This window comes from Lytechinus variegatus, chromosome 7 (assembly GCF_018143015.1).
Source record: "Lytechinus variegatus isolate NC3 chromosome 7, Lvar_3.0, whole genome shotgun sequence".
NCBI classification, from domain to species: domain Eukaryota; kingdom Metazoa; phylum Echinodermata; class Echinoidea; order Temnopleuroida; family Toxopneustidae; genus Lytechinus; species Lytechinus variegatus.
In genome coordinates, this window is record NC_054746.1 from 17154359 (window position 1) to 17167972 (window position 13614).

A 13614-nucleotide genomic window follows, 5' to 3' on the forward strand; every position below is an offset into this window, starting at 1 on the left:
CTGAAAATTTTATCAAAATTGGATAACAAATAACAAAGTTTTTGAATTTAAAGTTTATCAATATTTTTTGAAAACAATTATATGCACATTGTCATGAATATTCAGGTGTACTGATGATGTCATATCCCACTTTCCTTTTTCTTATGTTATTACATGAATTAGTAATTGTTTCATTTTTTCATATTTATGTAAATGATGTGTCTCCATTATGATGAAATACATGTAAGTTGAGGCAATAAAAAAAATAATGCACTTTAATAATCAGTTGTCAATCCAATTATTTTAATTCTTGGTAGAAAAATTTAGAACCTAATTTCATATAATTAAATACAAAAGAACAATGACATCATCAGCCCACCTAATGAATATTCGTTAAGACATGCCTAGAACTGTTTTACCGGAATAATGCAAATCTTTAAAATTCAATAACTTCATTATTTGTCATCCGATTTTGACTAAATTTTCAGCATTTTGCACTGTGAATTTACTCTATTTATTGAGATATAAATATTTCCAGCCTGGACCATCCCTTTAAAATTGAGAGAGAGAGAATAGGTTTATGGATTACCTCATGTTCCCTGGGAATGATATGTTCCAGTCTGACAAGTGGTAGTAGACTACTGATGATCTCTCTTAATTCACCAGTATCCAGGTCTCTTCTCTTGATGCCTTTCCTACTCACACTGTGTTGGGTGTGGCTCACTAGATTCGGTTCTGACAGAAAACACAAACAAAATGTAGAAAATAAAATATATTATATCAGGATAGTAATATCTCATTCCCAGTGTAGCACTGCTATCAAATGCAACTCAAGGGAGAAATAAAATTATTATTATTATCTTTTAATTTTGACAATCAGGGGCCAGTTGCAGAACGAGTTTCATTTTAACTCAACTAAAAAAAAATCATGTCCAGGTACGAAATGCATGCTTCTGATTGGATGACAATCAAGTTTGCAATTGATTTTTAAAGTTGTGTTTGATTGCAATTCTTTCTGCAAAAAGCTCTTCAATTTCTCATGGTTAAAGATTAAAGACAGCTTAGAAAATTTGCCATGAACTTGAAAAAAAATTGTGGAAAGGAGAATATTACACTAGACGGATGGCCTGCGGACATTTTTAGGAGAGACACAAGTACAAGACCTGGGAGTGGAGCAAACAAGGCGGCTAGAAATCAAGGGATGTGGAACAATATCATCCCTATTGTACTCACAAAGAGAAAGAGAATGTAATAGTACTGCCGAGCATTTCATGAAATGATGATTTTTGCTGACAAATGTTTACAAAAATGGTTGCATCAGATTAGCTCAAAAACAAATAGTAAGTTAAAAATCACTATTTGCTTCATGAAATGCTCTCCCCTGTGCTGAGTGTTGAGCTTGTATTTTTCTCCACAGTATTATGCTCAGGGTGAGATCAAATATTTCATCATTTTAATAGTGAAGGCCTTTAATAGATACTACATGTATATCACTTTAAAAACAACCATTTTTACAATGAAGTGTTATACACGTATCAATAACAGCACCAATGGGTATTATTACGCATATATGCTGGAATTGATGAAAAATTTGGAAATGTCATTAATGAATTTGTTACAACTGTCCAGTATTGATGTCAAAAGAGCTAATCCAATTAAGTTAAAAAAATTCTATACAGTCAATCTCTAGCTAGTGAATATATTTGAAAGCATTTTTGTTGAGTGTATCAAACTGTGGGGGAAGGATTAGTTATTCACTAAAATCCACATCTGTTTCATATCATCATCAGAATTTTACATCATCGGTCTCTCATACACATGAACCTCTAGAGGCCTGACATACAGAACTTAATATTGTACAATTGTCCTACTTCTGCTAATAACTAACTTTATATTTTAGAGTATTCTTGAGTTACTAAAATAGATTTCGTATTTGCTATTTGTTTAGTATTACTGACATGTATGAACACGTAATTCCCAATTAATTTTTGGACCTGTATAGCAAGTCCGCCTTCATTTATATTGTTCCCACACGGTATATCTTACTACATTTAAAATGAATAATCTTTCTGCGACAAATCTGTCCATTTCAACCTTATAGTGATACTTATATATTCATTACATGCACATGGATGAATCAAAACTGAAAACTGGCCAGTATCAGATTGCATTCAATTCATTGAAATCTGTATTGTGAATTTATCAATAGAAAAAAATCATAATCAATTCAAGGTTAAAAAACAACAATCCACACAATATAACATACATGTATAGCACATATATACAGCCATCATATGAGAGAAAGTTTTTATTTCATATATTCTAATGTTGTCTCATGGAATATATGCATTATGCAATTAATATTCCTTTTTTCTAATTTTGATATCTTTAATGATGCATATTTTTAATATATTTATTTAATGCATACAGTATTTCTTTTGTTTGTTCAATTTTGTAATTTGTAAATTCTTGAATTGTAAAATCCTGTTGTAATTCAGCACATTTGCCGTAAACCTGACTTTTTTTAATAAACCAAATTGAACTGAATTGAAGAGATTGAATCACATGGAGAGTGATATTGGCAAAGGTTTGGGTGTTAAAAAGATTTCTAGGGTGGGGCTGATAACAGGAAGGGGATGTAGAAATGACAAATGGCAAAGGTAAGAGACAATAGCTCGGCTTCCATCCAATCAGACAATGAGTGTACAGAATTAAAAAAGTGGAATTGGCCTTCACATTCAATATAATGCACAATGGTGTGTCCAAATCCCTGAATATAAGGATCTAAACACCTATACTGTGAACTGAAGGGAAAATGATTTGTGATATTACAAAAGTCATGACACTTCAAATAAATGGAAATCTAAACTACACATTGTATCTTATGCTTGTTAAATATTCCATGCTTTATCATGTGTACAGGAAGGTAAAGGATGTTCAGCCTTAATAGCAAAATTTTCTGTAAAAATAACAAATTGGTCGAAATGGAACCTATTGCATTTAATGGAATCTTGATCTATATATGAAATTATTGCATAAAACAGTATCAGTTGAAGTGTTATAATCTCAGTATCCTCCTAAATAAACCCCTCTGTGCATGATTTATGCTCATAAAAATCATATGCTGGGGAAGTAAATGTGTTATAATTGTGATAAGGTTTTAAACATATATTTACACTATCAAACAAAACCAAGCATTTCTAAGGTATCTAAAAAAAACATCCCATAAAGATCTTTCTGTGTCAAATGCCAATAAATATTGCTATACAATATTTTCAATCAAATTCAGTATTTACTCAATAACCAAATTTCTGGAAATCAGAGCAAAAGTTCAAGGTCAGTTGACCACCCTTGGTCAGTATCAATGGACAGAGGTATCATTTTTCTTCAAGAAGCCTTAAAGTCAATAACTATACAACTGAATTCCAATCCTCAATTGGTAAAATGTACAATAGCACTGCATGCTGGCTGTGATCATTTCTGTATCTTGGTTGGAATAGTGAAATAATTATTCATTAGAGCTATTGCATTAAAGGGTGATTAAGATGTTTTTTCTTGGGGGGGGGCAAAAGAAGACTGGAAAGCTGCAGTAAAAGATCCTTTCTCTAGAGATTTTAAAATGCAATTGAACCTTAATATTTGATTGGTATTTTCACATCAATGATTAAATTAGACCACGTATTCACAGAATCCCCCCCAAATACTTTTTTCTATAAGGGGAAGGGAAAGAAAATATAGGCATGTAATACAGGGAATGATTTTCCTGGTATCACATTGCGATTTTATGCACATTTTTTAAAATCCTGCTACACAAAATCTTTTGGAGAGCAAATTTTCACATAGGACTGTAAAAATCCTAGTTGAAGACTTTTTTCTTAAGACCAAAAAAAAAATACTCCCTGCAATTAATGTTAATGATTGGTATGTCATCCTTTTCATGAATGTATTATAATAAAAGGAGAAACCCAGCATTCTATATAGAATTGTGGAAAATATCTTTAGTTACAGTTACAGTTTAAACGTAATTTAATTCTGAGAATACCATCTATTAAATATCATTGAAAACTTATCAAAAGTAGCTAAGTCCAATTTCTATGCAGCATAGTACCCACCTTTTAATAAAAGATACCCTAACAAACACACAAATATATATATATTTCTTAACAACAAGATAAATACTGATATACTACAATTGGGAGCAATAAAAGTATAGGACAGTCTTTAAAATGTATGTGCTTATTAACTCCTCATTCAGTTGGACACATTAAAATTCAATTGGTTCCCACTTTGGGCTGATATTTCATCTGATATTAATTATCTCATTACAATCCAATTAAGCTCTGGCAGGAAATACCTCTTTAACTCCAGCTACACATAAACATTTGATTGCTTGAAAGGAATCACAATATGCTAATGCTTATGTGTAATCTATGGTTAGCTTCTACAGATTGTTATATACAAAACATTTCAAAAAAATAATAAGCTTCCAATCAACAGCTTGGCATATTCATGGAATGTAATCAAATAATTGAAGCAAGAATTATGTGCAACCATTAAATAGATTGTATCCATTGGAGAATGAAGATTGAGGATAGGGGATGCTTTGAATCCTGTAAAGGGGAGGGAAGGGGGGGTATGGATGATTGTCATGAGTGAGAGGTGAATCCGTCCTACCCCAGGCCTGTTCAACGGAGACAAAACTGGAATTCAAAACTTTGGACTACTGACTACAACTGACCTTGAAAGATTAAGAGCTGGGTTATAGTCTAAATAAATCAATTACCTCTTTCTTCCATTCTCTTTATGAGCTGGTATTCTCCCCATCTTACTACTGCTTTCAAAATATCTGCTTCTGCAACCTGAGTAGAGACAAGAGCATTTAAGAAAAGTGCATTTGATTGAAAACAACATACCGCTGTCAGATTACTCGTCAACGGATTTTTAACAAAAGCAACCAAAAACATAATTGATAGTTTCAGTATTTTAGTTTCGACATGTATTTTGTTTAGTTTTGTGGCTACAGTACACCAACAAAGCATTTGTTTTGCAAAACACTCTAGTATGTAATTGTAAAGTGCATTTATGATATAAGCATTTAACACACAATTAGAGTTTGTAATAGATTATTCAGAACTAATGTAGGACTTTTGTGGCTGACAATCACACATCTCTTCTCCATAGTCAAGTTTTAACCAGTTTCAACTTTAATTAATTTTTTTTATGAAAGAAAGTGGGACCTTAATTTTGTACAACTATAAACATATCCTGTCAGATTTTTAAGGTTAAATACAACTTATATGTTTAAAATCAGGAAAAATATATAATAAATTCAAAAGATTTGACCTTCCTATGTGTACAGATAATCCACAACTTTGAGTGAACAAAGCATAATGTATACATCATTTGATCAGTGAATATACATGTATCATAAATATAAAGCTCATTATTCCTGTTGTGTAAAAAAAAAAACACCTACATATATATGTTACACATGTATTCTCAATTCAATAAGTCAGCCATGCTTCTGTGACTTATTAATAAAGACAGCAATAAACATTATTGAGTCAAGGGGTGTAGCTAATATTAAACCATACTCCCCGAGGCAGTTTTACCAGTGCTTGCAATAAATTTCATATCTGCAGAGTGTAATTAAGAAGGAGTACAGCTCGGCAAGAAACCAAGGCTTCGTTATATCCCAATAACATTGACCTCCATCTGATTCTGAGTGAAGAGAGATATTGTACTATCTCTTGGTGATTGACTCTCCTGTGCATCTTACAAGTGGGAAGGAAAGACAATATCCTGGCCACACACACAGCAGGAAAGGTATATATTTTGTATTGCTGCTGAGGCTGGCTACATGCAAGATTCTATAGGGAGCCATGCTCTGTCGTTCTTGATTAATCTACCATGCTTAAAAGAGGATATCAAAATGAGGAAATAATCCCCCAGACATTGATATTGAACCTACCCTCCTGGGGAATCTAATTGAAGGACTCTATTAATTTTCCTAATTGTACAAGGCATCCTGGCCAGCTGGGATGTACATGTACTACATAGCATTTTAATAGCAAGCAATATACATGTACATTTTGCAATAATGATAAATTCATTAGATGGCTCAAAGTGGAATACCAGAAATATTCTATGAGTTAGGGTCAATATTGCACAAAACAGGTAATCCAATGAAGAAAACTCATCCAATATATTTATCATCTTTTTGTTTTATTATCATTATTCATTAGACTATGCGATGAGCAATTTCTCAGATTTTGACTTCTTTATTCTGAAATTATGGTCTGATTCTGTACAAGCAAACCATGAAGACCAACATACATGTTTTCACTGCACTGCTATCAAATACACCATACAAAGATGAGCTCATTACGAAAGTTGTGGAAGAAGAACTATGTAGCATGTCTGTACAGATAAATTCAATAATTGTAGAATTTAAAGCTATTTGTCTTTATCTATCAATTTCTCTATTTACAGTACATTGAAGAGACAAGGAGAGCTACCATACCTGAAGAAAATCCGATTTGAGAGCCATAATGAGTTGTGATTCCCGGAGCTCAAAGAGGACCGGAGACGCAGCCACAGCAGCAAACTCCTCCTGTAGATACTGCTGAGCCTGCCGATGTACCCAGTGAGATCCATGAGGTTCTAGACTCCAAGTTAAGATGGAGACAAGGTTCTCTGTGGTGATACTCCGTGCTATGATGTCCTCACAAGCTGAAGGGTTATTAGAAGGGGTTGAAAGAAGACTACTGATATCAATTCTCATTACACAAATGAATGGAAATACAATCACTTTGAAACTATTAAAGTTGATTATTGTTCTGAGCATTTCATCAAATTTCAATAAATCCAATTCCTAAACGTTCATAATTGTTCATAAGAAAAAAAAAACAATACAAAGTTATCCACGGGCCAACACTCAATGTAACATTTAATTTCATCAGCTCCATTCTCGGTGCAAATTATGCAGTATTAGTACTAAAGTAGCCTACCTGTACACAATTTTAATTTGACATTTGAACAATGAACAAAGTTCTCATTATTTTTAAGATGGACATTTCATATAAAATTGATTTTTCTTGGAAGTCTGAGCAAGTAGTAATTTACACAAATAATTTTTTAAAGATTGTAAATATGTGTTTATTTTTATAGACAAAACAATAACCAATGTAAAAACAATTTTTGCATATAGAACAAACTGATCCCTAATTACTATTCAGGATTTTCATTCTGATTTTCTTATCTTACCATGAGCCATAGTTGCAAAATCAAGGAATCTTGCAATCTGATACAACTCCATGGCCTGCTCCACCTTGGTAAGTGGTGTCCTTCCTGATGCCATAGCTTGGGCTTCTCCAAGGCTTCCAACACTAGGACTGTCTGGCAAGACAAGGCTTAAGTCCACTACATCCTGATAAAGGGCATACAACAGTACATGAACATACTTCTTGGGTATGACTGACTCATCAAGAACAATGGGTGTAATGCTTGGCAACGTCCTTGTAGTAGAGTCACTGCTCTGCTGGTGTCTCCTCTGGAGAACACTCCGAAAGAATGGTGATCTTGCGGACAAGATAGCTTTATGGCACTTAACAGAACTCCCAACAGATGTCCTCGATGCCTCCACAGCACGAGTTACTCCAACTGATTCAGTATCGCAAGAAAACACAAGTGCAGCATCTCCATAATTGCCTGTATCCAGTAACATCCTGAAGTCATGCTCAAGTGCATTCGGTGTTCCAAATCGCTCTCCTAATCGGATCAATACATCAAAGTTTTCTAATTGCGAATCTTGGGTGTTGAACTCTCCCGTATACAGGTATCTGAGTAATGAAGCAAACATGTTCACTGTTACCCCTGACCAACCAAGGTCCACTGGAACCTCTGCACCTACCGTAGGGTTTCTCCGTAAGAGTTCTCTAAAGAAACTGCATCTCGCAGAAAGTATGGCACGATGAGCTGGGAATGTTGATCCTTTGTAAAGCAAATTCACATCCGCACAGTTTTTACTATTAAAAAGCTGCAACAGATCATTTTTCAGTGGTGATGCTGATGTCCTAGCCAAGTCTGTCTGAATGGTGATCTCCTTGAGAGCTGCAAGAGCATCATATTCCTCGATAAGGGAGCAAACATCCAGAGGATTCCATGTTACTATGAGATCCCGTATAGAACGAGCATGATCCTGAAACTTACCAGCAGTCTTTCTTCTCACAATTCTCCTCTTTAGGGAGGAAAAGCTTGGGGGCTTCTTCTTTTTCACTTTGTCCACTTTTGCAGGAGATGGCAATGTTTGGCTTGGAGGTTCTAAGACCTCATCTCCAAGGTGTCCATGAAGTGAAGTGGGATACATGGTGCTTGAATGATCCCTTGCAGTGCTTCCTTCCTCTCTCGCGGACTCACCGGAGTCCCTATGACTTGAAGGGTTACTTCCCATTGTTTATCAACTCACTATAAATATCAAAGTTTACATTTTGTCTCATTCACAAAAATCAATGGATATAATCAATAGCATGGTAACTTTTGTCCATTCAATGCTATCAAGTCTCAATCCTAAAAAATATCACTTTTGTAATTACGGTTGATGCATCTGACAATTTTACTCTTAGTAGTATTGCCTGTTCAATTGTGTATTTGACGGCACAGCTACGTTAAAATTTTCAAGTGTAGCCAACGAAAGTTTGGTGAAACACGATGACTAAGTTCTGAGCAATATGACTCTGGGTTCAGTCCAAGATCAGCAAATCTGAATGGAGTGTTTTACAACCTGACACAGGCAGAGAGCTTGATCAATATCAAGTCGACTTCTCCATGACTCATTGCTGACCTGCACACAGAAAAGGGGGAGACAGAAAAAAAAGAAGAACAGTATTCAATCAATTATCTTGTTCCGAGAGTTAAACAGCGACAACCATAAAAATAATGGACACAGATTTCAAGCATGTTAGTGAAGATTGGGGGTAATTTTCCAGTCTCTGTACCCCCATGACTGTATATAAACATAGATGCTTGTAATCAATCATTCAATTTAATGGGACAGGAAAAATCCACGAATGGGACAGCAGGACATACAAATAAAGCTAGTTATGCAAAGAGGACTGGAGGCTGTCTGACAAATAAACAACAAAAGTAGTGAATATCTTATTCATTGGATAATTTGCAAAGCTGTTTCAAGACAGGTAAAGAAGAAAGATTTATATGGAACAAATAAAAAAGTCATTCGTTTCTACACATCTTTTTTTTTATATTTCACAATTCAATGCATTTTTGGGGGTAGCTTTAGAGATGAGTTTTCCTATTTTTGTAAAGAACTATAAAGCAATTTAACATTTTTTTAGTTCTTTAGTTTTTTCTTTGTGCACATTACAAGTTCATGCACAAGTGTTTCATTAAAGATAATATACTTTGGGGGTAAAAACAACGACTTCTGACACATGAAGGCCAATGCATTGGAGAAGCATCAAACGGCAAATTGAGATTTTGGTAAATAGATACCACTTCACAAATCACGAAATACAGGGATATACCGACTCCATTTCTTTTTTGTAGTTGAAGGAACAACAAGGCCCTGGAGATGAAACGGAAGAGAGTGTATGAGACTGGTAGCCTCTGAACCGTCACCATGAACCATAGTATCACTCCAATACTCCAGAGACTGTATTGGGTGACAGGAAATGTCTGTCGTTCTATTTGCTCTCCATGATCAAACCAAGGGGATTGTTTGTTGACAAGAATCTTGAGGCAAAAAAAAAATGGTTGCGAGCATGCATACACACACACAACACCACTGGTCAGTTCCATTCAAAATTTTGGTTGTGCGAAATTCTCAGATTTTTAAATGAGAACACATGACAAACAGCATTTGACGAAAACAAAAAAACCTTTTAAAAATAAATTTCAAGACCATTAATATATTGCTTTGTATATTTCTATTTGATGTTAATCTTCTTTGTTTTCTAAAAGTTAAGATATGATTCCCATCTAGAATAGAATTATACACATAAAGCGAATAACATGAAAATAATAAAATGAATACAACAAATGTCAGAAAACAAACGCTTTTTTCTATTTCACTTAAAATGTAAATTGCTTGTTATAAATTGAAAATACATGTACATGTAGTTTCAGAGATGATGCTAGGCAATCTGTGATTTTGATGCTGCATATATATTGTTGCGGGGTCGTAAGGACAGCATTTTTCGCCTACCGTCTTGCAGCATCTCCACACAAGACAAGACCTCAGTATAATAAATGCAGTAATAATGCAGCAAACTGGCAACATAACTCAGTCACAGTAAAATGAAAATGTCTTGAATGTAAACAAAAGCAGAGAGAGGGACAAAATAGAAGCAGAATACAAATATTCTTGAACTTGTGACATTTAGGATCCTTTCCATTAGTGAATGTTTGCAGTGGTAGTTTGTTGTTTGGTAAGATAGCAGGGACTCTCCAAGATAACATCCATTATCTGCATGCTATTCCATGCTTGCCTTTCCCATTAGGCCAGGACGCGCAATGTTTGGATAAATAATCACATTCTTGTTCCATATGAAAAAAAAGTGATATGCATAATGCATGTATCTCATTCATTCCATGGGTATTAGAGGACAAGGAGAGGGCTTTTTGAAGCAGCTCGACAGTGATTTTCACTGACATATTTGCCCGCAGCCAATCAGGGCTCCCCGTAACACAAAGGTTTGCGATGAATTGCAAATATGAAAGAACACTTCTGATTAGTTCCTGGCCAGTATTTTGAGCCAAATTTGCTTGTAAACTTGATCTTGATTGGTCAGTTCATTTAGCGATTGATCGCTAATCTTTGTGTTATGGAGCCCAGGTGCAATGGCTTCAGTAACTATAACATTACGTCGTCAGTGAAAAATCAATATTTGTTTTAGGAAATGCTCCCCTTCAGGAAAGATGTAGAAGATCATCATCAATATAACCCTAACAATGATGTAAAGATTGAGATATTATAGGCCTAGAAACCACTCTTTCTATCAAGTGCAAACCAAGCAAATTAATATTAATTTCCTTGTTTTTCTTTCCTTGCAATCCCATTGGTAAAGTTAGGTCATGAAGTACCCATGTTGATACATCCTTTGTTTCTCTCCAATGAGATTCATAATATGAGACTTGAACCTGCATTACAGGTAAGCCCATGTTTTCTCCCAAGGTGAAAAGGGTTAATCAAATAATCCAAATGAAGTTGTGGAGTTCAAGGACACTAGGTCTGAACAGAGTGACAGCGATGTTGTGTGGGAGGCTACATGAGTTAGGCATATAAAAACATGCCATGCAGTTGTTTGTACATGAAATATAATTGTGTGCATTTTAATAAAGATAACAATTAGCTGCAATTTTTGAACTGATGATTTGAATCGCGAGGAACAGATACACATACCTCCTATCCCTGACAACCAAAAATAGTAACAAATATCCATATTTTCATGAATATTTAATTCCGTGCTTAACCAAAAATAGTAACAAATATCCATATTTTCATGAATATTTAATTCCGTGCTTGTAATTCTTCCACATTTCTCTCATCCATGTTATGCCCCCCCGGGGGGGGGGGCACTCGACCAAAAAGTGGTGGGGGTGTGCCGCGGGCGAGACAAAAAACGGGGGCCTTGGAGCGGGCTTATTGTAAAAAGGAGGGTCCTCGGAACGGGCTTCGGTACGACAAATGTTTGTGAAAACGGGGGTCCTTGGAACGGATCGCCAGCGTGTGAGTGAGTGCGTAGGCATCCCTATGGAACGGTCATGCGTGCATGATACAGCTAGCGCGGCCTCAGCCGGGTGAGCTCTTCACCAAATTTGCAGCTCATTGTAGCATATCGATGCGATCGGAGCGGCGTAACGAAAAAATATGCGAAGCTTTGGAGTGGATTTCTCTCTTCTTTTTTCTCGATAAGAAGAAAATGCTATGCTTTGGAGCGGCTTTCTTTGTTCTTTTTCTCAACAAGACAAAAATGCTATGCCTCGGAACGGAAATTTGAGTTTAAAAATGGGGGTCCCCTCCGCGGCACATACCCACTATGCATTATATACAGAGTGCCCCCCCCCCCCCCCGGGTTATGCCCCTCTTTTTCTTCAGTCAAACCAATTACAATAATATAATATTCCAGAATTTGTACACATTTCTTTCCTTGTCAATTACTGTTTTGATTTTGATTGCTTATTTGCTTATCAGCGAAGTTTATTTATACGTATTTGTGTTATATTGACCAATATAACTACATGTATGATCATTGTTTATATTAGCATGATGAAAATGTTTGTATAATTTTTAATCCACACGAGGCCTAAGCACAAAAACTGCTTGTTTGCATTAACATCCCCTTTCAGTACAAGGCATATGCAGGTATATATGTGGGTGAATAAGGTGATACATCTCATAATTATTACCATCATTTGAATTCTAATTTGTTACATTTTCCACATGCACATGAAGCTTCTATTAGATTAATGGCAGGCACATCCGGGCATCTCTTTTAACTTGTCCACATTCCATGAAGTTTCCATTACACCATATTGGAAAACGTGTTCTTGCAGAATTTAATAATATCATGCGTCCATCGAGAGGGAGAGAGAGAGTAGGTAGCCGGGATGAAAATCTGGTTAATTTGGGGCTGGCCTTCAATTCATCCCAACTAATTGGATTTGCTCTGGTCTGTAGATCATTATGGGCAGTGAGCTGAGAAAAGGAACCGGTCTATAACACCAAAGACATTATGCATCATCGTATGTTAATCACTGCTCACAAGCTATCGGTAACCAAATTTCCAAATATTATGGAGGGGAATGCGCATGACCTACACTGCAATCTACACAAATTAATTGAATTATTGTCAATAATTAAGGCCTCTACCAAATTTGTTATCATCACTTGCCCGACAGGACATGTGATGAAAAAATTTGCTTGCTTGATAGAAAAAACTGCTTGCCCTATTTGTTTTATAATTTTGTTTATTGTGATGGCACTAAAGGTCATACAAAACAATCTCAAGGTAAAATAGAAAATAGATTGCCATTTCATGGATTTGCAAAATGTGAAATTTTTGCCACTTTTGGTGGGTTTTTTTTTTTGGTGTGCATTGCCAAATTGCTCAAGTAGCGCATGCGCAGTCATTGCACACATAGAACGTAAGATGCAATGGCACGTTTTTTCGAACGAGGTAACTGGTGATAAATTATTGGTAATTGGCGCTGATTTTACATCAGTTTCCACTGTTTTTTTCACTGGTTTGACATAATCTGAGAGATAGTTGTGATTATCCAAAAGATTTTGAAATTTAGAGGGGTCTACTGATATTTTATTTCCAAAACAACCACTTGCCCGATCGGGCAATCGACTTTGAGAAATGCTTGCTCCTTGCTCGCACATCATTTTCACTTGCCCCTGGCAAGCGGGCAAGCAGGTTTGTTGCACCCTGTCAATATATTAAAAATCTATTTTTCATACTGAAAAAAGTAAAAGAAAATAGTAAAAACCTCTAATCTCCACATACATGCATAAAAACAATACAAATTAGCCATTCCATTTCAAAAATGTTCTATTTAATTTTTCATCAAAGTTTCTACTTTCTAAATTTTCATTTATAGTAATTATCTATT

At 35.3% G+C, this 13614-nt stretch overlaps 1 protein-coding gene across 1 annotated transcript in view; it reads right to left on the reverse strand.

Moving 5' to 3' along the window:
• Nucleotides 1-13614, reverse strand: part of LOC121418594 (BTB/POZ domain-containing protein 7-like) — a 77372-nt gene that overhangs the window by 37622 nt on the left and 26136 nt on the right. The window contains exons 3-6 of the mRNA XM_041612543.1: nt 7246-8821; nt 6503-6711; nt 4763-4838; nt 569-714 (exon numbers count right to left, since the gene is read on the reverse strand). Coding sequence (XP_041468477.1) covers nt 569-714; nt 4763-4838; nt 6503-6711; nt 7246-8431 — 1617 coding nt within the window. The 5' untranslated portion in view covers nt 8432-8821. The remainder of the gene's footprint in view (nt 1-568; nt 715-4762; nt 4839-6502; nt 6712-7245; nt 8822-13614) is intronic.